We start from the raw sequence: 23,487 nt of genomic DNA on the forward strand, positions 1-23,487 counted from the left end.
ACTAGATCGCTTTCGTAAGAAACCGTAGAATACTTCTTGACCTGCAAGTTGCAAAGATCCCGCAGAGAAGACAAAAAGCACTAACTCTAGAAGAAAAGATTAATAAGTTAGGCGTCATTAAAATTAAAACACCTAGTGATCAAAATAGATCGTTAACAAAATAAAAAGGCAAGCCACAGGCTATGAGAAATAGTCTCTATATACCTGGAACAAAAGAGCTGTTTCCAAAATATGTAAAGAATGTCTTTAACTCAATAAAGACAGGCAACTCAATAAAATTGGGCAAAAGACTTGGATAGTTCACAAAAGAACACATGGGAGTGGCCATGTGAGCAGGTATACCCAGCATCAGTTATCAGGGAAATGCAAATTAAAACTACACTGAGATAAATTTTCACATAAACTAGATGGTTAAAAAGACATAGCACCAAATTGTGGTGAAAATGTGGAGTGACTAGAGCTGCCATATATTGCTAAGGGAGAGTAAGATGATACAATCAGTTTCTCAAGTGTAGAGTGCTACAGTCACTTCAGTGCATGCCCTTGCCAAACTGAAAATTGTATTCTTAAGATCTGTACGTTTCACTGTATGTACATTTTACTGATCAGAAAAGGGAGGGGTTAATCTTTGAAATACACAGATGATTACTATATCCTACAATAATCCCCTCCCTTCCTCCCTCCTTTTCTTCCTCCCAGCTTTCCCACCTTCCCTCCCCCTTTTTTTTTGGGGGGGGCAATCCAGCTATGTCAGGTATTGTTTCAGAACAATAATTAGTCAATCAATGGCAAAGATGAATAGAACAAATTTAGTTCCTGCCTTCTGGGAATGAGTCCAGGATGGGAGTCAGACATGCCAATAACATGACAGTAACAATGTGATAAATGCTGTAAGGAGAGGTGAGAATAGGGGAGCGGCTCACTCCAGGAAGGTGAAGGTAGCCTATCTAGAGGGGAATGGGTGCCACCTTGTAGAAGCTTCGAGGAATAGGACTGATCCTTAGATATGGTGGGAAGGGCTTTCTGAAATAAAAGGGGGAACAGCATGTGCAAAAGTTTCAGAAGTGGGCAACTTGTGGCCAGAAGTGCTAAAAGGTGGCTGGTGGCAGCAGTGGTGGCAGCAGTGGGGGGGGGGGAGGGCAGCAGCCGGAGAAGAGGAGGATAAGGGATAAGTCAGCATATCACAGAGGGCCTCCACTACCTGCTAAGGAATTTTGGACTTAATTCTGAAAAGAAAGGGAACCATTGAAGCTTTCTATCATCTTGTCTGCCTAACTAGATTCTTAAATTCCATGAAATCAGGGTCTGTTATTCATCTTTTTGTTCTTTATAATGTCTGGCCAGGGTCCTGGAATGGGTAGGACAGCGAGTAAGTGTTGATTGATCTCTGAAGTTGGGATAGTCTCTTAGAGTCTTGCATGCTTGATTCAGCCATATCATTAAAATGGAATGAGTCAGAGCAGAGGTACTTTTGGAATGGAGGGGTGGGGGTCTTATTACACTCTGGGCCTTGTGCCGAGGCACTCCCAGCCATTATCTAATTTAATCTATGTCATTCTTACTCAGAATCTGCTAGTGACCTTTGGTTGCTCTTAAGAGAAAGACCAAAGTTCATAGTATTCTTCAAAGCTACCGTTCTCTGCCTGCCGTGCTTTTTACCTGTTCGGTTCCTGTTCATCTCTCAGCTTGCGCCTCACTTCCTTGGGGCAGCCTTCATTGCCCTACCTTTCCCCACAACAGGTGGGCTGTCAGAGCCCAGCTTCCTGTGTGATCATATCTTGGTTCATGGAATTATTGGATTTCCCTCCTTCTCACTCAAGAATATGAGCTCTGTGATACTTTTTTTGTCCTTTGCACCCGGCACAATGGCTGGCATTTAATAACAATTCAAAAAAAAAATTGGTTGCATGAGTGAATCCTTGAGAGAACTCTCATTTTTCAGGTGAACAAATTGAAATCCAGAGGTTAAGTCACTCGTGCAAGGTTGCATAACCTGTGCGAGCCAGACCTAGAACTCAGGGATGGCTGACAATACCATCCTCTTTCTGCTAATGGATTCTCAGCAGGCTGTGAGTGCAGCCAATGGATACATTGTCGTACTGCATCAGTACCATGATTTTACCTACCTGCTGAATAATCAACAGAATGGACAGCCTAGTGGTTAAGAATGTGGGCTCTGTAAACAGTCTAGACTCAGGTTCCTCCTCCACCATTTACTAGCCTTGTTACCTTGAGCAAGCTACTTAATCTTTCTATGATTCAGTTTCCTGAAAGATGGGGTAACAGTACCCACTTTATAGGATCGTTGTGAAAAGAAATTCATATAAAACAGTACAACCGAGCACACAGAACATGCTTAATAATTGTTAGCTATTACTGTTACCCGTATCCATTTATTCCCCCATTTTCTTTTTCTTTATAAAGATTTATTTATTTGAGGTGGGAGAGAGAGAGAGAGAAAGCATGCGGGGGCGAGGGGGTGGTGGAAGGGCAGAGGGAGAGAGCCTAAAGCAGGCTCCATGCTCAGGGTGAAGCCCTTCATGGAGCTCGGTCTCACGGAGCTGAGATCTTGACCTGAGCCAAAATCAAGAGTCCCAACGCCTAACTGGCTGAGCCACCCAGGCACCGCCCCCTCCATGTTCTTACTCTAATTCAAAATTATATCCAAAGACCCTATAGCAATTTCTAATTTTATTTTATGGAAATTTCTCTACTTGCATAAAATCATCTGCTTCTAAGTCCTAGTTCAACTTTGGAAGCCTTTTTCTACCTCTAACAGCAAAATAGAGTAATATTAATCCTCTCTGCTGTGAATTTCTAGGTTTTAGGATTCACCTGTTTCTTTATACCTCCGCTCAGCACAAACCTAGTGCTGTCATGTAGGAAAAGATGCAACGTGAGTAGTGCTGATTTCTCTCACAAATCACAAACCTTTTCCCCGAACGAAGCTCCATATTATCGAGCTATCTGAATAACTGAACTGAACCCCCCGCCACCAAAAAAACCCCAAAAAACAAAAAAAACCCTAATTGTCAGGAAGTGATTTATGTCACATTACTTTCCTCATTCATCAATAGGTGAGAGCAAGTATGACTTAGAGGAAATTAAAAAGGGAAGACAGTAAGAAAAATAATCACTTCACATATATAATAGTTGCATGCCAAAATCTTAACATTTTTAGCATGTTCCCTCCTAATGGGATTTTCTGTAAATGTCTTTCGTTCCTTCCCTGATTGTTCATTGTTAAAATTCTTGTTTCTTGTGATTAGGGTGTCCTTGTGCGTGGGTGTGTGTTTTAGTGACTTAACTGTTTACCTTGCTCTTAAAAGAAAATAACACCTGATTTATGTCTAAATGACGAGAGAAATAACAATACTGCAGCCACCCAGCTACCCGCCCTGTGCCAAGCATTACCGCATACTTAGTCCACGTTGCTAATCTTCACAGTAGCCCAGCAAGAGGAATGTTACCCGCATCCTGGAGATGAGAAAGTAGAGGCTTAGGGAGACGAAGCACTTTCCCAGGAAGCTCACACCGTATCAGGCCCTGAGTGGCTGGGCCCTGGAAGTAGAGATGGTAACAGAGTAGGGCAGAAGGGACAACTAGAAGCAAGCCTGGCAAAGTCAGTTGAGGCTTTAAATGGAAGACCTCAAAGGCAAGCTGAGGAATATGTAATTAATGTTTCGATGTGTGGAACTAATGAAGTTTTCTGAACTGGGAGCTCAAAATAGCATAGGAGCTCGATTTTTAAGGTGGTGGTCTTAAAGTGTCCCCAGACCAGCAGCATCAGCAACACTTGGAAACTTTTTAGATATTCAGATTTTCATATGTGCTCCCACCGGCTCAGTGCTTACCAGTAGGAGAGCAATGGTTTAAGGAGTCCTCCAGATGAATTGGCGGCTCTCTCAGGTTTCAGTACTGCTGCTTTAATGAATCCTGGGTGTCCTGTAGGAAGGGTTGGAAAGTCAAGGAGGAGCAGTGGGGAGGCTATTGCCAGAAGCCAATGGAGCAGTTACTAGAGGATAAGTCTGGGTGGTTTCATTGGGAATCAAAAAAAGGAAAAATCGTGACACCTTTCACAAAAGAAATAACGGGACTTGATGATAAATGAAGGTAGGAGTATGAGGTGTGAAGCCCGTGTCTACAAGTGGCAGAATTACAGGTGTATACCAAAAGCACTCAGAGGGGGAATGTGTTTATACTCCTTAGGGATCAAAACCTCATTGTGCCTTAACTTACAGCATCTTTTTATGTGTCTTACCCCCACCAGTCTACACCCTCAACTAGATAACTTTCCTTATAGTAATAAAAATGGACCAGACTCTCAATACCAGTAATACAGACCGGGGATGATTGAGTTATTAAATGCCAAGAGCTTTTCTCTAAGCACTTTATATTCATTATCCTGTTGTTGTTATTCATTAATTATGGATGTTTGTAAATTGCCTTCCCTTACTGTCCAATCTAAGCTGCACTCCACTGTAAAGTTAATGTTTCCAGACACTAATCTGAGAGGCTGAGTCTGGGTTCTGGAGTTTGACAGCTGTGGGCTGAAAACCAGCCCCATCGTTACCAGGTGTGTGGTTTGGAGCAAGTTACTTACCCAGTCTTCCACCTAAATTCCCCCAGCTGTATTACAACAGGCATTGTTACTGCAACGAGGATGTAATAACGAGTGGACTCGGGGTTGTTGTGGGAACCAAGACAATGCCTGCACAATGCTTGGTGCATAGAGCACTGAATAAATATTAGTGGGATTTATGACAATGAAGATGCCGTGTGCTTGCCCACAACCTTCACTGGCTCTCTGTGGTCAAGAGAATAAACTCCTTATTCTGGCATTTACGCCTTTTCACAAACTGGTCACTGCCTACCTCCCAAACCTTTCATGTGATGATTCTTTGCGTCATTCCAGTACTCTAGCGAGGCCGGTCGCTGTCCCCCACAAGCACCTCATCTGATCTTGCACCCCTGCCTTTGGTTCTGTTGCTCTCCTCCTCTTGTCATGTCCAAGCTCTTCAGGTCCAGCCTGAGACTCCGTGTTTGTGGAGCCGCCCCCAGCGAACCCTTATCTGTAATATGAGTAGTCCTTCTGAGCTCCGGAGCTCCTATGGCCTTTACTGCTCCGCAGGCCCTCTACTGCAGCACACCGTCTGTGCTCGGCCCACTTCCTGCACCCTTCAGTCGGTGTAGGCGGGCCGTGTCCTTCTTGCTGAGCCCAGTACTCAGCCCCATGCCAGACACATGCTTTCTTCACGGTCGCCACACATACCTTGCCTTATCTGCCTTTTCCAAGCTCATTGAAATATATGTTGGTGGTTTTTCTTTTTCTTTTCCTTAATGATGCTGATAACCTCTCCTATAGGAATAACGTTTAATCTGTGAAATACTAATTACTGTTTTTTTCCTCAGGATGAACTTGACCTGACAGACAAACACAGGGAAGCCATGTTTGCACTTCCAGCTGAGAAAAAATGGCAAATATACTGTAGCAAGAAAAAGGTAAGAGATTCATTGTGTTTATGGTTAACTGGAAAATTATCATATTTCATGCCCTTTGCTCTCCATTTTCACCACTGAAGTTCAGACAGCTCTTTGTAATGTACAGACCACATCGTGGCCTTGTTGCTATGTGTGGCCCAGTGCGGACACCTTGGGTATTGTTTTTATGAACATTTTGCTGGGCACCACCCCAGATCCTCCACACCTGTAACCATTATTTGTGATCCTATGCAACTGAGACCCAAAATGAGAGTGGCGTACACAAAGATCAAGGTTTTCCACCTGTTTTCATATAAAAGTTGGTACCTCGGTAGATTGGGACTAGTATTCTGGGGCCTCAATCCTCCTTTCTCATCTCCTAGCAGCTTTCCATTTCAGCACCTCTAGGGTGTGGCCTTGTCCTCATGGTCCAAGGTATCTCTCTGGCCATTTCATATTCCAAACTAAGGATGGAGGAAAGGGGACGAAGGCAAGACAATTCCCTGCGTCCCCTCTTAGGGACATGTCCCGGGAATCATCCTTCTGAATTCCTCTCACATCCCACTGTTAGCTACATGACCCCACCTGCAAGGAAAGCGGTCTTTATTCTAGGTCCTGTTAGCTTTGGATAAGGAGAGAATGGATGTCAGCACTTATGGTGGAGGCATTCCCCCCCCCCCCGGACTGTATCTCCTGCCATAAAGTTCACCCTGCCATCTTTTAAACCCTGCAGCAAATTCTCAGACTGTGCCCACCCCAGTTTTGGAACCAGTCAAGGTCATGGCCCTCTTTTTCTACTTTTTCTTCTGTGCCAATAGAAACTTGAATCAAGATAGGGTGAACGGGAAGGGCAGGCTAGCACCTGAGGGAAATATTACCTGTCTCCAAGGCAGTGGATAGTCTGCAGTTCCTCTTGCCCCAAGGAAATAGGAACCACCTGTAGCAATCCGGTTTCTTTTCCAGGCACAGTTGCAGTCAGAGAAACCTTTTCTTATGCGACTAGTGTGCATTTTGAGGACCATTTGCCCACGTGACTGTCTCTCAGCCCCACTGCCTCTTTGCTGCCTTGTTTGGTTGCTGTGCCAGCCTTCCAGGAACATCTCTGCCGTAGCGAGCCTGCGTGTGCCCCCTGCAGCCAGACTGGGTGCCTCTGTGGGCAAGGCAGCAAGGCTTAACTCGTCTTCGTAGCTCCAGCATCAGACACGTTGAAATAAGTGTATGATGAGTGAACCACTAAGTTGTCATTAGTGTTATACTGAACTGTCAAAAAAAAATATTGAAAGCACAATTAGTTTTCCACCTGAGCCATTACAATTGATAAAACTACGTGTGGGGTTTGATTCCGGGGGCCTTTGCTGAGAGACGTGTCCAGCTTGAACCTTTCTGTATGGTTTTTTGAGCTGCTACCAGATCAGACCAAGTTGTAGTCATAAGGATTCCTAATCTAGTAGTAATGAGGAAAATATGTTTGTGAATGACTGTGCCCTCTCTTCTCTTTGTACATGTCTCTCTTTTGTTGAACTCATTGTCACGGCTCAGGAAACAGATGTAATACACTGGGAAAGAATTTAAAAATAAAAATAAAAAGTGTTCAGTTCTGAAGGTGATGGTATTGTATGGTCTTGGAAAACAAGGGACCATCTTCCAGACCTAGCCTCTGGTACTGAGAAGGAAAAATCTTCAAGTGCCTGCGTGCACATTGGACGTTGTCTGTTTTGGCTCATCCAAGTGCAGAGTTTTTTCTCAAAATTAGGAAACAGTATGAAGTGAGGTTTGAGAATATACACTGGAGGAAGGGAAAGGGCAGGAAAATGGGAGCAGCTTACTGAGGGGAAAGTTTTCTTCTTTCCCAGATTTTATTACACCCTTGACAGCAATTGAAAGTTAATCGTGGAAACTACTGCCCCTTAGATTAGAAAACGCAAACCCTGGAGGATAGTAATGACCTTGGACTTGCAGCTGCTGCTCATTTTTCAATTTCCAGGCCTATCAAATCCCCATGCAAACCCTGTCTCATGTACGCATGGTGAGGGTGCCTTTTTGTAGGAGGGTAGATATGGATGTGGCCACTGGCCTCAGAATCCCATTTCTTGATGGATGGGCCCTTCCTACTACCTGGCCAGACTGCACAGGTCCTTGGAGGTGCAGTTCTCCTGGCAGCTTCATTCTTGCAGCCTGGATTCCTTATGTGACAGCCACAGCCAAGTCGTGACCAAGTGGGAAAGCCGTTTTAACTCTTTAGGGATTCACATGGGGTTATAGATCTGCCTCACTTTAAAATGGATGCTGGTGTTGCTAAGTGAAGGATTTTCTTGATTAGAGCTTCCCAAAATGTTAAAACTCTGCCATGTGTTTGGTCTGAAACTGACCTTTTGGGGTGCTGTAATAAATAGGGAAATAATACAATGAATATGAGAACAAAAATGTAAGCACGAAAAGGGCATGATGTTTACCTGTCTTCATATAATGGAATCTCCCTACGAGACGGCTTGCCCGTTCTCAGAATGGAGCCCATGGTGGCCATCTTTATTATGAAGAACAGACTGTTTTCCTTGGACCCTATCTTAGGTAGCCTTCTCAAATCAGGCTTGTCACCAACAAGCCAAACCACATCCATTTCTCAGGCCAAGGGAAAGCTACAGACTCATGGCTTCTTAGATTTTTCCATCTTTCAAGATTAGAACCCAGGGCATTACAGACATTCTCACACATAGTGAAGCCATAGAGTAAGGGCCCATGAAAGCCAACAGAAACAGACACATGAGTTGGTGAAAAGCTGGCTTTCTGTGTAAAAGTGCACAGCAGTTGTGGAGGCAAACAAGACTGGGACCTGAGGACGGGGCCAGGCCTTCCTCAGCCAAGTGGCTCTTTTCCACCCAATGGTGACTTGAGTCCCAGCAGCAGCTGTCTGCTTATCAAGCCCTGTGCTTGTTTCTCACACTTGCCTCTATCTACGTCTCTAGTTGAAAACCCATTTCCAGAGCCAAAGTGAAAGCAGCAAAAGTATTTCTGGGGCTAAAAGAATTGGAAAGAAATTAATTGGAGGCTTGCCTAATGGAGTAATCCGGGGGAGAGTAAGAGATGGATGTTGTGGCCTTGTTGAAAGTCCAAACAAATCTGTAAAAATGACTAGACTGGTTGCTCAGCCATGGTTTGTCCTATGCTGCAGTCCACCATCTAATGTTTTCTAACTTTCGTGAAAGGACCACAAAAAGGTCCTGTTGGTGGGGCTGGAGGTATTTTCAAATAGGAAATGTTTGTGGTTCTTATCTTTAAAGGTAATTCCCTTTTTAGTTCCAATCACAACATGCTCTTTTGTTTAAGTGTGGTTTTTCCCAGTCTCCAGCCAGAAACTGCATCTGTTAACAATCTTTTGGATTTTAAACTGAAACTTTTTAAACAATGAACCATCTGACCATGAAAGGCATCTGGCCATGCTGTATTTGCTTATTGTTAACATGATTTTTAAACCCTGGGAAAAGTAAGGAGAGAGAGAGGAAAATGGTGTGTACACTGTGTCATGGCGACCACGATCGCATTGGCACTGGCAGAAACCTTTCACTGTAGCTCTTCACAGGAGCGATTTGCAGTAACTGTGTCACTTACCCAGTCCTGATAGGCATCCAAAAAATCCTTGCTCCCCCTCCTTGAGCTTCCGAGCTTACAGAGTAGGTGAATGGTGCTAGACAGTGCGAGCTGTAGTGTCTTCAGGTATTGAGGCAAAGATCAGGATTTGATGAGTGCACCAATTGCCCTCCTTTTGTTTCCAATCACTAAAGCCAAGTTTAAGTAAATGGCTTTGGATCCTCCCTATTGCATTCCTGTGTCTTTTCAGGTCTTCTGTGGAGAAGGTGAATTTTTACTCTGCTGCCGAGTGTGTGTTTGTAGTTTCGTTAAATCCTTTAAGAATCTTGCCTAACCTGGCTTGCGGTGGAGTTGTCATGATGTGTGCAAAGTGCCGATCTGGTGCTAGGAACATTTTGAAGACCTCTAGGGAAAAAGGCTGAAAATTCAGCTGATACTTTTTCATTCACTCCCTTCATTTGGTTTGCGTATCCTAATTGGGTCACTTCCCCACTCTTCTCCACAAAAAGCAATTCTCCTTCCACCACAGACACACACAGATTCAAGTTGTGTTGTGTACGGTCGTCAGGTTGCAGCTCTTTCAGTTCCTTGAGAGTTGAGGCCCTCCTGAGTTTAAAGGAACATATGCTAAAGTGGTGGAATTAAGACAAGAGGAACCATTGGTTTTCTGCACAACTGTCAGACAAACCAGCTGTAAAATGAGGAGGCGAGATGATACGTTCATCCTCTACTTGCTTCCAGTATCCCAACGAGAAGCTGCTATGGGTAGGCTGGGACAAGGAGCAGGGCTGGGCATTGGACCTGGAAGACCTGAGAAGGAAGAGAAGCTAGGTATCCTTTCTTTACTAGAATTGTTTAAGCATACAGTAGACTGAGCTCTTGAGATTTGGGAGAGAGAGTCAGTCGAAGGGCAAAAACTAGATTTCAGTAGTTGTGTTTCTAGACTTTTTAACAAGTACTCGGGTTGGTTTCCTGCCACTGAGTTTTCACCTGATAATGGATTCCAGTTGGCATTTGTACTGCCAAGTGCTCAGGGGTTGAAGAAAGTGGCAGAAATAGAAGTGCTCAGAAATAAGACTGGGCTGTCTTTTGCCCTCTACTTCTCTAAAAGGATAGATGAGGGGAGCACAGTAGCGGGAGGACAGTGGGCATCTCCAGGCTCTGCAGGCTGTGAAACTCTCTGCCTTATCCATGTTCCCTGACTCTGACAGATGAGGGTTTGCATACAACTCCATACTGATCCACTAAGAAACAACTAGCTTGGAGTATCTGGGGCCTCACTCCAGGAAGCCATGCAGTCGGTGAAGGGCAGGGTGGCTTGTGATTCACCTGAGGTGTATTGAGTTCTTCCTCTAGGGCAGATGCTTGGATAAATTCTGAGGATGATTAAACAAATAAATCAAATTTCCTGGAGTGGATGATCCTGGTGGGAGAAGCAGATAAGATCAAACAGTTGCCAAGACTTGTCATAAGCGCCATAATAGGTAAGCAGATAGGCTCTGGGGCACAGAGGAAGGAGCTACCAATCTTTGGGGGTAGATGTGTGTGACTCAGACAGCGGTTCCTTCACCACTTTGTCCTATCTAGCAGTTACACCGGTGAGAGAGCTGATGTTGTCATGCTTTTATCCCATCATCTAGACACTGACTCCATTTTTAACAGTTGAGCTATGTTCACATGGACTGTACACTTTCCCTCTTGATTTGTACTTTGTTCTTTGTCCCTTTTCCAATACTGAAAAGGTCAACATTAGACTGTTGGCCTAATCTGATCTTCACTAAACACAATTTGTAGGGCTTGTTAGGAAATCTATAAAGAGGCTTAAACTTTAGAAAAAAGAAGACACAGTGGGGGAAGACTGAAATAACCGAGGTTTGTTCAGCCTGGGGAAGAGAAAGTCAAGTAGAAACTCCGACATAGTTTAAAATAAAAATTAAAAAAAGAAAAACTGCAGCATAGGCCGATGTTCACTGGGTCTGCCCCAGTGAAACTATGGTAACTACCCCAGTGAAACTATGGTAACTGTCAAAATATTGCCAACTTCCTTGGTAAAGAGCAGCTGCCTCCAACCCTCCTGATAAAAGTCTCCATGGCAGTCTGACCCTTCCCTCAGGGTTCCACCACTTTTCCCCCATAATTCAAGCGTTAACTCCTGCCATGGCTTAACGGGACTCTAAGACCCTGTTCCCACATTGCATCATTGATTCTGATTCATTCGTGCCTGTGCTGTGCTGGTTGATAAGTATTTTGAACATTGGCCTAAGTATGAGATGCTGATTGACCTGAAGATGGTGATCAGAACCATTTGATAATATGTATTCAGAGCCTGAAACATTCCTCTTCTAGGAATTGATCCCATGGAAGGGATGAGAAATATAGGCAAAGAACTAGGGTGAGGCAGTTCCTTATAATATTGCTCCTGAAAGCCCATGATTGTAACCAGCTTAGAAGAGGATGGTTATAATACACAACCCTAACAAAGTATTTTGTAGCCATTGAAAAGTCATGTTTTCAAAGAAATTTTAATGACAGGGAAAACTCAGCATATAATGATAAGTTTTTTAAAAAAGGCATAAAACCATAATCAGTAAGATCAAAAGTTTGCAAAGGAGTGTAGATAGAGGTAGGCAGACAGAAACAGTTGCTGGGTGGGATTGTGGGTGATTTATTTTAATTTTTTTCCTTATATAGATATTTCCCAAATTTTCGACAGTACATTCTACCCCTTACTTTGGAATATTTTTCCCCCAGTTGTAAAAATAAAATTGCTCTTTTTAAAACATACATACAGTGTATTTGTATTAGTCAGGTTTCAGAGAAGTGGGATTATTGGCAGCGACAAACAGAGCAAAGAGATTCACCCTGACATAATCATGGTCTTGGCCCTGGTGAGGTTTCCTCAGTTTTCTGCCCAGAAACACACTGAAGCCATGTTTCTCATTCCCCTTTCCTCCCTAAGTACTGTAATCTCAAAGCTAGTGACCCATTTCCTTTCTTTATTTTCTTTTTATTGCAAAAGCCAGTGCTATCAAAATGAACACCCGATTTTAGATTTGGAGTAGAAAATTCAAGGATTCTCTGCTGCTGGCAGCCCTTAAACCAGTGCTGTATTCCAGTAAAGGGTGGTCAGTTCATGAGTATTTATGTGCCTCCTGGTCCTGTAATCCCTTTGTTCAATAACATCAATTTGGGGCATTTTTTTCCCTCCCAGGGTTAACCAGTTCTGTCATTCCAGCTGTGCCTTCTGCCACCCCTGTCTTGAAGTGTGCGGAATGGTCCTGAGCTCAGAGCTTTGTATTGATACCCAGTAGGCCCCCAAGCTTCATTAATGCAGAAGCAGTAAGCAAGCTGGCCTATAGAATGAGCCAAAACATATCTCTTCCTTGGTGCTTGGAGAAGTGAACAAATCTAAAATATTGTGGACAAGTTCTGTAGTCTTCTGTTGGGGCTTTCCGTTCTGGTACCATACAGGCCTCTGTTTTTCAGCCTTGAGATGTCAGTAAAAGGACTTGCCTTGGGGCGGCTTATCTCCAAAAGCCTTTTCAGTCAAGGGGTCTGCCTGCAAGCTTCCTAAGTTATGTTTGCCCCTCATAATTGTTCTAAACTGTATTGTAATGTGTGTGCAACACTATTTTTTCTAAAATAAACAGAAGGCAAGTAATAGCTATGAGAAAATACTTTGCATAGTTAAAGGCCATTTGAAGGGTGACCGGGGAGGGAGGGTGCAATTTACCAGGACATATTTCTGAACCCCTCTGATTCTCTCTCCTTCTCTGTAAAATGAGACCTACATCATCGAGTGATTGTGAAAATGGAGATAATACGATTTCAGAGTCAGAGAGCTTGGGGCGTGGTCGTGACCGCTATTGCCACTGTCCACTTCAGTGATGGCGGCTATGATCAAAGTAGTCATGTGGACTCACTTTCCCTGTGTTCTCACTCGTAATACCTGTTTTTCTTAGAACAGTAGTGAAGATTTCAAAAGCCCTCTGCCTTAGTTGAACTTCAGAAACATTTGGAGGCAGAAATAGTAAGTTAGGAGGATACAGTGTAGATAAGGAAAGAAAGCAAGGAAATCTTTGCTGTTGGCACCAGAAATTGGTAAAAGGAGGTCCCCTTTACGTCAGAAGTTCTAGGGTGGTGGTGACCAACATGCAGTCCCTAAGATCCTGGGTGGAGCCCTGAACCTGGTAGCTCCCGCCACCATGTTTAGGAAGACTGAGACCCTGAGAAAATCAGTCTCTACTCCACTTCTTTCTTCTCATTCCCATGCCTGTTGCAATGCTTCTGTCCCTGCTGATCCTTTGTAGTCACCGGAAATGCTCCCATCATTGGGCTTGCCTGGCAAGCAGTTTTGAACACCCGCTAAATTCTGGGAAATGGGTATGTGTGTGGGTCGAGCCAGTTTTTCAATAAAATTAAAATTCCTTCTTTGCTGCCTTGAAGAGGCAAGTGGTTGAAAAATACCTTCCGTTTCTGAAATAAAAGGACTGAAAATATTTTTAGATGAAAACATTGCACCTGCTGTTTTTTTGCAGCGGGGGAAAAAATCCCATCATAGGACACACCACCAAGAGGTTCCACTAAACAAGTCAGCTTTACAAATAAGTCATTTATTAGGTTGAAGCAAGCTGGAATTACAAGTACACTGTTCAGCAACAGCATTTGTCCACAGTTGCAGCATTATAACTCAGTAGTGCTTTCTAGCTGTGTGATTTCCAAAATTAAGCTAACGAAACAAAACTTCAGTGTTGAGATAATGAAACAATGTTTTAGCACAAGTACCGCTATTGTTAGAAATCTTAAACCTAATTACCAGCACAGATGTTCTGGGTTCCAAGAAATTGGCATTCTCTAAAATTTCTAAAAAAGGAAACTAACAAATTTCTGATAACTTTCCCTTCCACTCATGGGATAAACTTATTTCCTGGTTGGTGATTTTATTTTTGTTGTGAAATTTTAAATATACAAAATGGTACAAAATGTAATAAGCACCCATGTTGAACAGATGCTAACATTTTATCATAATCACTATGACTTTTTAAAAAAGAAATGAAACATTATAAGTATAGTAGTGGAAGCCCAAAAGGGACCTATTCTGGAGGCTTTATGTATTTTGTTTTCCTCGCCCATGTATTTATAAGCTTATTCTGTGTGTCTGTATTCATAAACAATATGTGGTACTTCTTCATTTTAACCACAATCTAATATTCCATTATATGAACGCGCCACAGTTTAATTATTTTATACCCCTTTGGATAATGCTTTTTCATTATTTAAAAAAAATAGGGCAATGAACAACCTTGTGCATGTGTTCAAGAATTTTTCTGGGATAAACACCAAGACATGTAATTACTGGGTTGTTTGCTAAGAACATTTTTCACCTTTAATTGCTCTCCAAAGTTGTAACAGTTTATATTTGCAGCAGCTTCGTTGTCAACCTCTGAGGGGTCGGTACCCCTGGGGGGGGGGACCGATACTCTGTTACCTTGATCAGTCACTTTATTGAAGTTCGAATGTTTCAGATACAGAAACTGTCATTCAGGTTCTTTTTCTCCAATGTGTCTTAGCAAATCAAACCGAAGTAAAAATTACTAGAATAGAAAGTGCTCATTTAAAGAAGAAAAGCCCAAGGTTTGAAAAATGAAAAGCATTCCATCCAAATACCCATAAAGCGTTAGAAGTGTATAAAAATGGACAATTCACTCAGCATTATGTTTGTTTGGTTTGACTACAAAGGAAACTGCTCTGTGTGTGGTTCACTCTTCCTCTCCTCTAGACCTCTTTACACCCTCAGTCCCAGACCCAGGCAAATTGTGTTTCCATCTTTAGCAAGCCCTTGACTGGTGTCTGCCGTCCCCCAACACAGGAAGTCGCTCCGAGGCACCAGCCACTTCCCTGACGGGCAGTTAGAGTACAGGTGCAGAGCCAACACGTCTGCACTGGCAAGCCGACCGGCGGTGGCTGGTTTGTCTCTTCCTCAACCAGAGTACCTTTATCTTGAGCATCTGTAAAAATCATGGAAGGCTTTCTCCCTTCTTATACTCCTCGATTCCTTTGGATGTTAAGAAATTGAAATGTAACTGCTGTGTGTCTATCCCCCATGCCTAAATTCTGAACTAGTTTCTGCGTACAAATCATTTCCTGGGTTTGGGGACTGTTGATTCTTCAATCTGTAAATACTCTGGTTCTTGATAGGATTGTAAAAGCAGCAGGTATATATCTGGTTTGTGGATACCAGTTCTCTTTTGTGCTTCCTCATGCTTGCATTTCTGCAGTGAGTAACACCCCTTTATCAAAGGCCTTGCTTTCCCTGTAAGTAGGGAACACCAAGCTGGAAGAGGGTGGGAGAGAATGAGCCTGTATTTAGGTTCACTTATAGTCATTCAAACAACAATGAAATAAGTAAGTGATACAGAGCTGGAAAAAATTAGGCCATTTTGCTTTGATAAATCAATGAATGTGGAGTCATGGGGAGAGGTGTTGTGTGTCCTGTGGAGATCTGTTTTTCCCTCTGGCATGGGGGCTGGAGAAGCAACTCCCCCAGCTTTCACTCTTTGTTTGTCATTCATACCTGCTTTGGTGCTGCACTATGGAGAGAACACTCCTACTTGAGCTCCAGTCACTAGAAAAGATTTGTAGTTTCAGGTTTGAATGGAATCCGGGGGGAGGGCAGTGGTTCTCAACTGCCTTAGTGTAGCTATCTTTGGCTTCCAAATCTTCATTCTTAAGCAGATCCCTTTTGACAGCTCTGGTACAGAACAGATTCCATCATGTGTTAATTGCAGAGTTAGGAGTACAGGACTGTCTTGGCGCTGTCAGTCTTTGCCATAGAGTACTTGTCCGCAGTGCTATGGTGGAACCAAGGCTCTAAATGCGACTCTGTGAGGCCCTTTGAGCCCCTTGCCTGTGTGTGTTGAAGCACATAAGCACCACTCTCTTTTACTTCCAAAATTCTGTAATCTATGGGTGTAGAAATACACATTGAGTGTCTTAGGGATAGCTGTATCTCTGATGAAAAGGGATATTACTATATCTCACATCTGAGGATCCAGAACTAGCTGCCTGTTCTGATTATCACCAGCTCCGTGGGTCCCTGAGGGATATATAGCACAAGAGAGCCTCCAGATTGATGTACAGCCTTGGTTTCAGTATTCCTTAACACTGTGGCTTCCTTCCCTGGTTGACTGAATGCACTGTGAGGAACCTCAAGCAGAGCTGGCAAAAGGGTTTATCTTGATTACCAACTCTGAACAGTTGGGGGTTGAAGCCTGGAGCACTTTGAGAAACAATCAGAGGTTGTGAATGGATTCAATAAGACTAGTGTGGTAATTAATTAGCAATGTCTGCCATGACACATGATGGGAGAATGAGGCATATGTAGCAAATTTTGCCATCCTTGCCCTTGAGGGCTCCTCTTGCTTCTAGATTGTAGTTGGATGAAAATACCAGTAATTTGTGGAGCTAGAAATGGGTTAAGTAGAAAGTGTACCAAAGAATACCGACTTTAAATTACAGTGTCTTAAATTCTCTTGTTCTTCAATGCAGTATNCCTCCTGGAGATAGGTCTATGAAAGTCATCAGTGGAAGGAAGTATCCACTTTAGGAGAGGTATCAAAGAAGAACAAAAGCCCCTTTTCATGAGTTTTTCCTACATATGTATTCATTTTATTCTTTTCACTGATAGCACTAGCGCACCAAGTACTTTTGAATCCACATTCTGCTCCGCGCATTTCAGAGCTTCACCGCCTCGTGAAGTGGGAAGAAACTTTGAGCTTCCAGTGTAACTTAGAATATGCTGCTAATACTTCTAATTTGGGGTTCTCCGAATTCCTTATACTCCAGGAACCCAGTAATTTGTGGAGCTAGAAATGGGTTAAGTAGAAAGTGTACCAAAGAATACCGACTTTAAATTACAGTGTCTTAAATTCTCTTGTTCTTCAATGCAGTATGGGAACAACATTTGTGTTAATCAGTCTTAAGATAGTATCCTTTTATCTGCCCTATGTAGGGGAAGGCATGCTATGTTTCCTCAGTTTCTAAGATGTACTTCCCCCACGTCCTCACATTTAGGCATTTCTTAGATGATGACATCTTCTAACTGATGTTTTTCTTTTTTATTTCTTCTGCCAGATTGCTGTTGTTAATTCAGTAGTACGCCGTAGAGTAAATGATAACTTAAAATCAGAAATATGGTTATGATTCCCCTTCTTGGGCATAATTAATCATGTTCTAGAGTTTTTCACGGTCATCCTGAGAATATGTACGCCTATACGGGCTTACTGTTTCCCCTGATTCTCTGCTTAGTTTAATTACTGTTTTCCAAAGCCCTCTCTTTATAGCCTTGTGTTAAGCATTATATTGCAAATCATAAACACGCTTTGATTGTTTTCCCAAGCGCAGGTTACAGAACATCAAAACCTGCTTTATGACTTTCTGAAAGGCTGGTCTGGTAGCAGCAAATCTGGTAGCAAGATGTGAGGCAACAAAGGCCATTGACCCCACTGATTGGATTTCCACACTGCATACAGGTTTAGTGATGTGTGTCCAAACATGTTAATTTACCAACCAGCTGGACTGAATTGTACCTGGGTCTGTAGCACTCCATGGTGGCATGTAGGTCAAAGACTTGACTCTTAACAAGCTAACAGAAGTAATTTGTTTTATGTCATTGTATACCTTTGTGTCGTAGGCAACAGGGGAATGTGGGCTTGTATCATTTCTGAAAATAATAATTGGAGAATGTTTCTTTTTCTTTGCCATGAAAATGAGGGGGAATTGTCATCTAAAATTGGCTTCAGATGTTGAAGTTATACTGATTGAGATTTTAGGCTCCAGTCATATTCCATGCTGTGAAGTGCTTTGCCAAAGAAATGACTTGTTAAAATAAATAAAATAAATGCCTTGTAGTTTAGGAAGTGGACTATAAAGTCTCTGCTTTTAGTTCTAGGTAAAGATTGTGGCTATTTTCTTAGATATATCAGCATATGAAATGCATTTTGCCCCCAGGATCCTGTAGCATATGACTTTTAAGATTTTGGTTCTGGAAAGTCAGCCAGGGCTTTTTCAGGAAAGAACAGGGTGTTGGAACAGACTGAGGCCCTGAGCTGTTTTAGAATGCCATTGGTCTCTTTACTCTTGAAGTCCTATTGTTCCTCTTCTCTTTGTTCCATTGTTGCCGTCCTCATAGAAAGACTAGATCTCTTTCAAGCGGCACCCTTTTCTTTTCTGGGGTTTGTGATTTGGGGGAGAACAAAAATGATAGATGACTGAGAAGTAGCACAAGCCTAATTTTTAATGTCAGTATTTCATTTCAGCTCACTCAGAAATATTTGATCATTTTTACTAGTGTAAATAAAGCTTGTGACAGATTAAAAAAAATACGAATGTAACATTTTGTGCTATCAAGAAATGTCTCAAAACATTTTTCCCAGTTGAGCTTAGGAATGCTTACATTTGATTTTTATTTTGAAGTTACAAGATACATTGATAAAGACTGGAGATTAGTAAAAAGGTGAGAGAGTTGATAATACTTGGCTGTTCCTTTTTATCATGATGAAAAAAGGGAGTAAAGTCTACAGATGGGTACAGTTCTTTGTAACTAAAGTATTTGTAATAACTGAGAACCTATTGTCAGAAGTTTGTGATAGTCTAAGAAACTCAATGCTAATGTTTGAAAGCATGTTCTCATTCAGTGTCATATGTCCTGCCTTCATGGCTCACTAGCAAGGAAAGCAGAAGCCTCGTTCTTTTAGTCATGTGTTCTAACACCTAGTACACTGCCTAGGCCATTATAAAACTCAATACATACTTACTGACTGAGTAAATGAATGAGAAGGAAAGCAAGTGACTCTTCAGATTCAGCTCAGCACTGAATTATTGGGCGTGATGAGCAGAGGGATTCTGCTCCCATGGTGCCCTTGAGAAATCCTGCGTTCAACAGTGTAGTGTCCTACTGCTCTCAATTTAGGCTGTGTGTTACTCTTAAATGGTGTTGGGCTCCGGACCAAACTATTAGGGAAGAGCGGTCGAGTATTATAGCTTTTTTTCTGGCTGGGCAATGGGAGGGATGAGGAGCAGGTCTAAACTCACTTGAGCTCACAGCCCTCCGCCCTCCCCCCACTCAAATGAGCTGTGCAAGAATTCTTAGAAATACCCCAGCTATTCATCCAACAAATTTCTGGGGAAGATAGAGGACCAGGTGTAACTGTGGGTATAAGGGGACAGGGTAGAGTGGTCTCAGTGGTTTCAAGTCAGAAACTCAGCCACACAGCCAAGGCAAGGCAACGGAAACCAGCAGACTGAGGTGAAATGCTCAGGAGAGAGTAGGTGTTCTTGAGTAAGAGCTTTGGGCAAGCCTGAGCATCTGGGTAATTTAGGTGGGAGGAGCCTGGAGCAGATAGCGTGTTAGTCATACAGCTTGGCTTCCGCATTGCATTTTTATAGATTGTGTCCTCTTCATCCAGGAAGTACTAGTCATGCATCTGTTATTCTGCTAGAGTGTAGTGATATTGAAATGGGGGGGGGTGTACCAGAAGTTCTGGCTGTAGCACTCTTCAGAGTGTTCTTCTTTCCATCTTTGAGCTATTTAAGAAATCTGAAAAATGTTTTTTTTAAAAAACTAGCCGCAGTACAATTAATTATGCCCTGATGACCATTTTTGCGTTCATTTACACGTGCATAATTATATATGCCTTTGCCTTTAGATTCTCTTTTGAACCTGTTGTAACATCTTATTAATTCCCTCATTTATTAATGAGTTCAGCAAAATCTTTGACATCAGTTCATGCCATGATTTTACCTTTTAAAAATTACCCTTTATCAATATAGAATTGTAAACTTCAAGAATTGATAGAGAAGGGGCTAACTTATTTTAAATGCTCTGAGATCTTGAATAATATTTTAGACTGGAGTACATGATATGAGAGCAGGAAGCTCTCTGAGAAAATGTGCATCGTATATGGATTCTAGTGAGCTTTTTTATATCTGGAAAGAGCAGAGCTCAGCGTTCAGAAGAGGTGTTAAACTTCACACACATACAAGGAAGAAATTCCTATGATGTTTAAAAGGATGATGTACAGGAGAGAAGCAACGGCAGTGTAAGTGGAATCCAAACACTTGAAAAGCAATGATCTAATAAATGAAGCTTAAACTTCCCAGAAAAGTTTCTCAGCAGCTAGTGAGCCTAGGTCCTATTCACCCTTCTCTAACTCTGTTAACTTACATTTGTGTTTCAGAGATTAAGCGTCCTCAATCTTATAATAATAATGACCTATTTTATTATTGAGTTTGTGGCCAATGTTGTTACAATACGTGTACTTAGTAAAACATGAACTACACGTTTTACTGTGCTTCATGAGACATGTATCTTTTGTTCTAAACCATAAATGTTATTTGTTGTGAACCATCAAGAAAGCAAGAACTTGCTGTGTTTCTTCTTGGGTAGATATTTTGGACAGAAATCTTCCAGATGCCCTTTAGAGACTGTGTAGAGTTATGCTTCACTGACATGTGAGCAGATCCCTTTCAGAGAAATTTAAATACATTTGTTGGAGTTATTTTTGCAAAAAGTAGACATGAGGGTGTGATAAACGTATGGAAAATTTGAGATTTATTTATGAATTGAGGAAGATAAACTTTTGCTATATAGCCAGTGGAGAATTTTTGGCTTGGTAAAGAGAAGACTTTGGGAGGACATAATAGCTTTATTCAAATTGTTTAAATATTTGCAAGGATATTGTTCATAGGAGAAATTAGACTTATTCCATGTAGTTCCCAAGGGCAAAACTAAGGCCAACAAGTGCTTGAAGTTACAAGGAGACATCTGTCAATTCAGTCTAAGGTGAATTTTCTAACAATCAGTGAGGGTACTGGTTCCAAACATTTGTGGACTCTTTGAAGCCTTCTCTCAGAGAGCATAGGATCAATCACCTGCTGGCGACCTTATATGAGGGACCTCTGTGAGGGGAAACTTGGACTAGGGTGTCTCTAGGGTGAGAGCCCTTGCTATATAATCATGTGATGGCTTTCCTTAAAAACATACAGATGTTCTGCAGCACCGGGAAAAACGGGGAAGGAGATTTGCTCCTCTGACATGGTTCTAAATGCTAAATATGAAAGCCATTGTTACTGCAAGTCAGCCTCCAGTCTTTCCAGAAACTGACTGACATTCTGAGGCTGAGGAGGAGGTGCTGGGTTTCCTGGCAGATGCCGAAGCTGCTCTTCTGTAACCGTTCTTTGTGTGGGCCCAGCCAGATCTGGGCAGCCAGTCCACTTGATGTGTAATTGTGGCAGTGGCCAAACAACGTAACCAGATTGGCAGTCCTGGGGACCACATGACTGTCTTGAACTGTGACAACATAGGAATTATTTTTTGAAACCAACTGCCTCCCTTTGGCAAGCTTCAGATGTAGGGTATAGTTTTAGCCCACTGTGAGGGGCTGGAGGGAAGGCCGTTGAGAGGACTGAGCAAGCAGCCGTCTCAGACATCCAGGCCTGCAGACCTGCTGCTGCTTCTCTTCCCAGTGAAAGAACAAGACAAAGATTTAGAGGCAAAAATCAGGATTTAAAAGACCAAGTGATGCTATGCTATTTTAAAGACTTTATTTATGTATTTATTTATTTGAGAAAGAGAGAGAGACCAAGGGGGGTCGCAGAGGGGAAGGGAGAAAGAAACTCCCAAACAGACTCCCTGCTGAGCGCAGAGCCTGAGACGGGGCTCGATCTCAGGACCCTGAGATCATAACCTGAGCCGAAACCAAGCGCCTGACGCTTAACCAGCTGAGCCACCCAGGTGCCTCTATGCTATTTTACAAAAAGTAGGATTAAACTGCTTTCCAAGGAGCAGTGAGCTTGGGAAGATGGTGGACTTTTCAGGCATGGTAAGTCCTGCTTCTTCTCTAGAAGACAGTGCAGGTTACCAGCAAATTCCTCATACTTTGTGAGTTGATCCTAACTTACAGCTGGGGTTTCCTGGAGATAGAGTAACTTCCAGGAGAGGAGAAAACCTGGGAAATAATTGATGACCGAGTTCAAACTTTGATGCATTCCTGCTTCTTGAGAGCCAAGCTTGTTCTAGCACAGGGCGTGACGGCCTGTGGCCCATGGGCCAAATTCAGCCACTTAAAATGTTTTTGGCAAATAAAGTGTTATTGAAACACAGCAGTGCTCCTTCATGTAAGTGTTAGCTGTAGCCGCTTTCGCACTGTACAAGGGCAGAGTCGAGTAGTTGCAACAGACTGTGGTGGCCCACAAAGCCTAAGACACTTACCTGGCCCTTCACAGAAGAAGTTTGCCAACCCCTGGTCTGTCAGGCTGTTCCATGCTTCACCGTGACTGTCCTTTGAGAAGATGCTGATTACACCATTGTGGAGCCAGAAGGGAAAGTCAGCAGAAGTTACAGCAGGTCTTCCACAAAATAGTTTTCCATCTTCCATCTCACCTGCCCTTCCTTCCCTGTTCCTTGGATACCTGTTCCTCAGCACCTATTTCCTGTCATTCACTTGAGTTTATCAGATGACATGCCCATCAGGGAGTCATACCTACTAGAATAAAATATTTTGGCCTGTCTGCCCCTTTGTCCTTAGTATTTTGTAAAAATTCTAGGTACAGAGTAAATTTAGTTAACATCTATTGCATTTATTAGTATATGGGGCTGGGTCCATGAAAGACAAAATAGCAACGACAATTTAATGCCACAGGTAGCTAGTTTGATCATTAACAAGGGATGGGATTCCTTGACCCTATATATGATCACAGTTACCATGTTTTCTAGTACCATTTTCTTCATAAATGGGACAGTTTTTTATTAGTATTTAGTTGCTTTTGTCCTATAATAAAAATTATCAGAATGAATTTTACTTTGTATTACACTGAAACAGTGCCTTTCCGCTCTTGAAGTTCATTTAGGTAAACCTTAATATATCTCTACTATTTTTGAGTTAGTGGTACTATTATACGTTGTTAGAGGATTTTTAACCAATCTAGACAGTGAAAGGATGTGTCTTTCACAAGTATTATCTGAGAACCTCATAGGTTTGTAACAGTGAGCGTGGAGATTTATGGCTTTAGTTGGCCAAGTGCATGTTGCTTCAGCCTGTGATTTGTGGTCTAGTGAACAACCACAGAACATGTCCTTTGCAATTAATTGACCTTTGTAGAGCCTATTTTGGGTCTTACTAAGAGCATCTGAAACTGAAGAGAAACGCTACCAGTTCTTACATATTATTACTTGGGAAATGATCCTATTAAAAATTTGCCCTGTGGTAATTTCAAAAGAAGTTATTCTTAAAGACTTAATTTTTAAACTGTGCTTTGAGTCTCACTGAAAAACTTCAGCTGTTACTTAAGAAATTATTTGCCACACAAATATGTAAGTGGAAATTTTGAAAAATTTAGCATCCTTCAGGTACATAAATCTTA

General features: G+C 42.3%; 1 protein-coding gene across 1 annotated transcript in view; it reads left to right on the plus strand.

The window, feature by feature from the left end:
• DAAM1 (dishevelled associated activator of morphogenesis 1) overlaps window positions 1-23,487 on the plus strand; it is a 172,808-nt gene that overhangs the window by 86,018 nt on the left and 63,303 nt on the right. Inside the window, exon 3 of the mRNA XM_034642666.1 lies at window positions 5,413-5,502. Within this exon, the coding sequence (XP_034498557.1) occupies window positions 5,413-5,502 (90 nt within the window). The remainder of the gene's footprint in view (window positions 1-5,412; window positions 5,503-23,487) is intronic.

The sequence above is a fragment of the Ailuropoda melanoleuca genome, chromosome 14, assembly GCF_002007445.2.
Source record: "Ailuropoda melanoleuca isolate Jingjing chromosome 14, ASM200744v2, whole genome shotgun sequence".
Classification (NCBI taxonomy): Eukaryota; Metazoa; Chordata; class Mammalia; order Carnivora; family Ursidae; genus Ailuropoda; species Ailuropoda melanoleuca.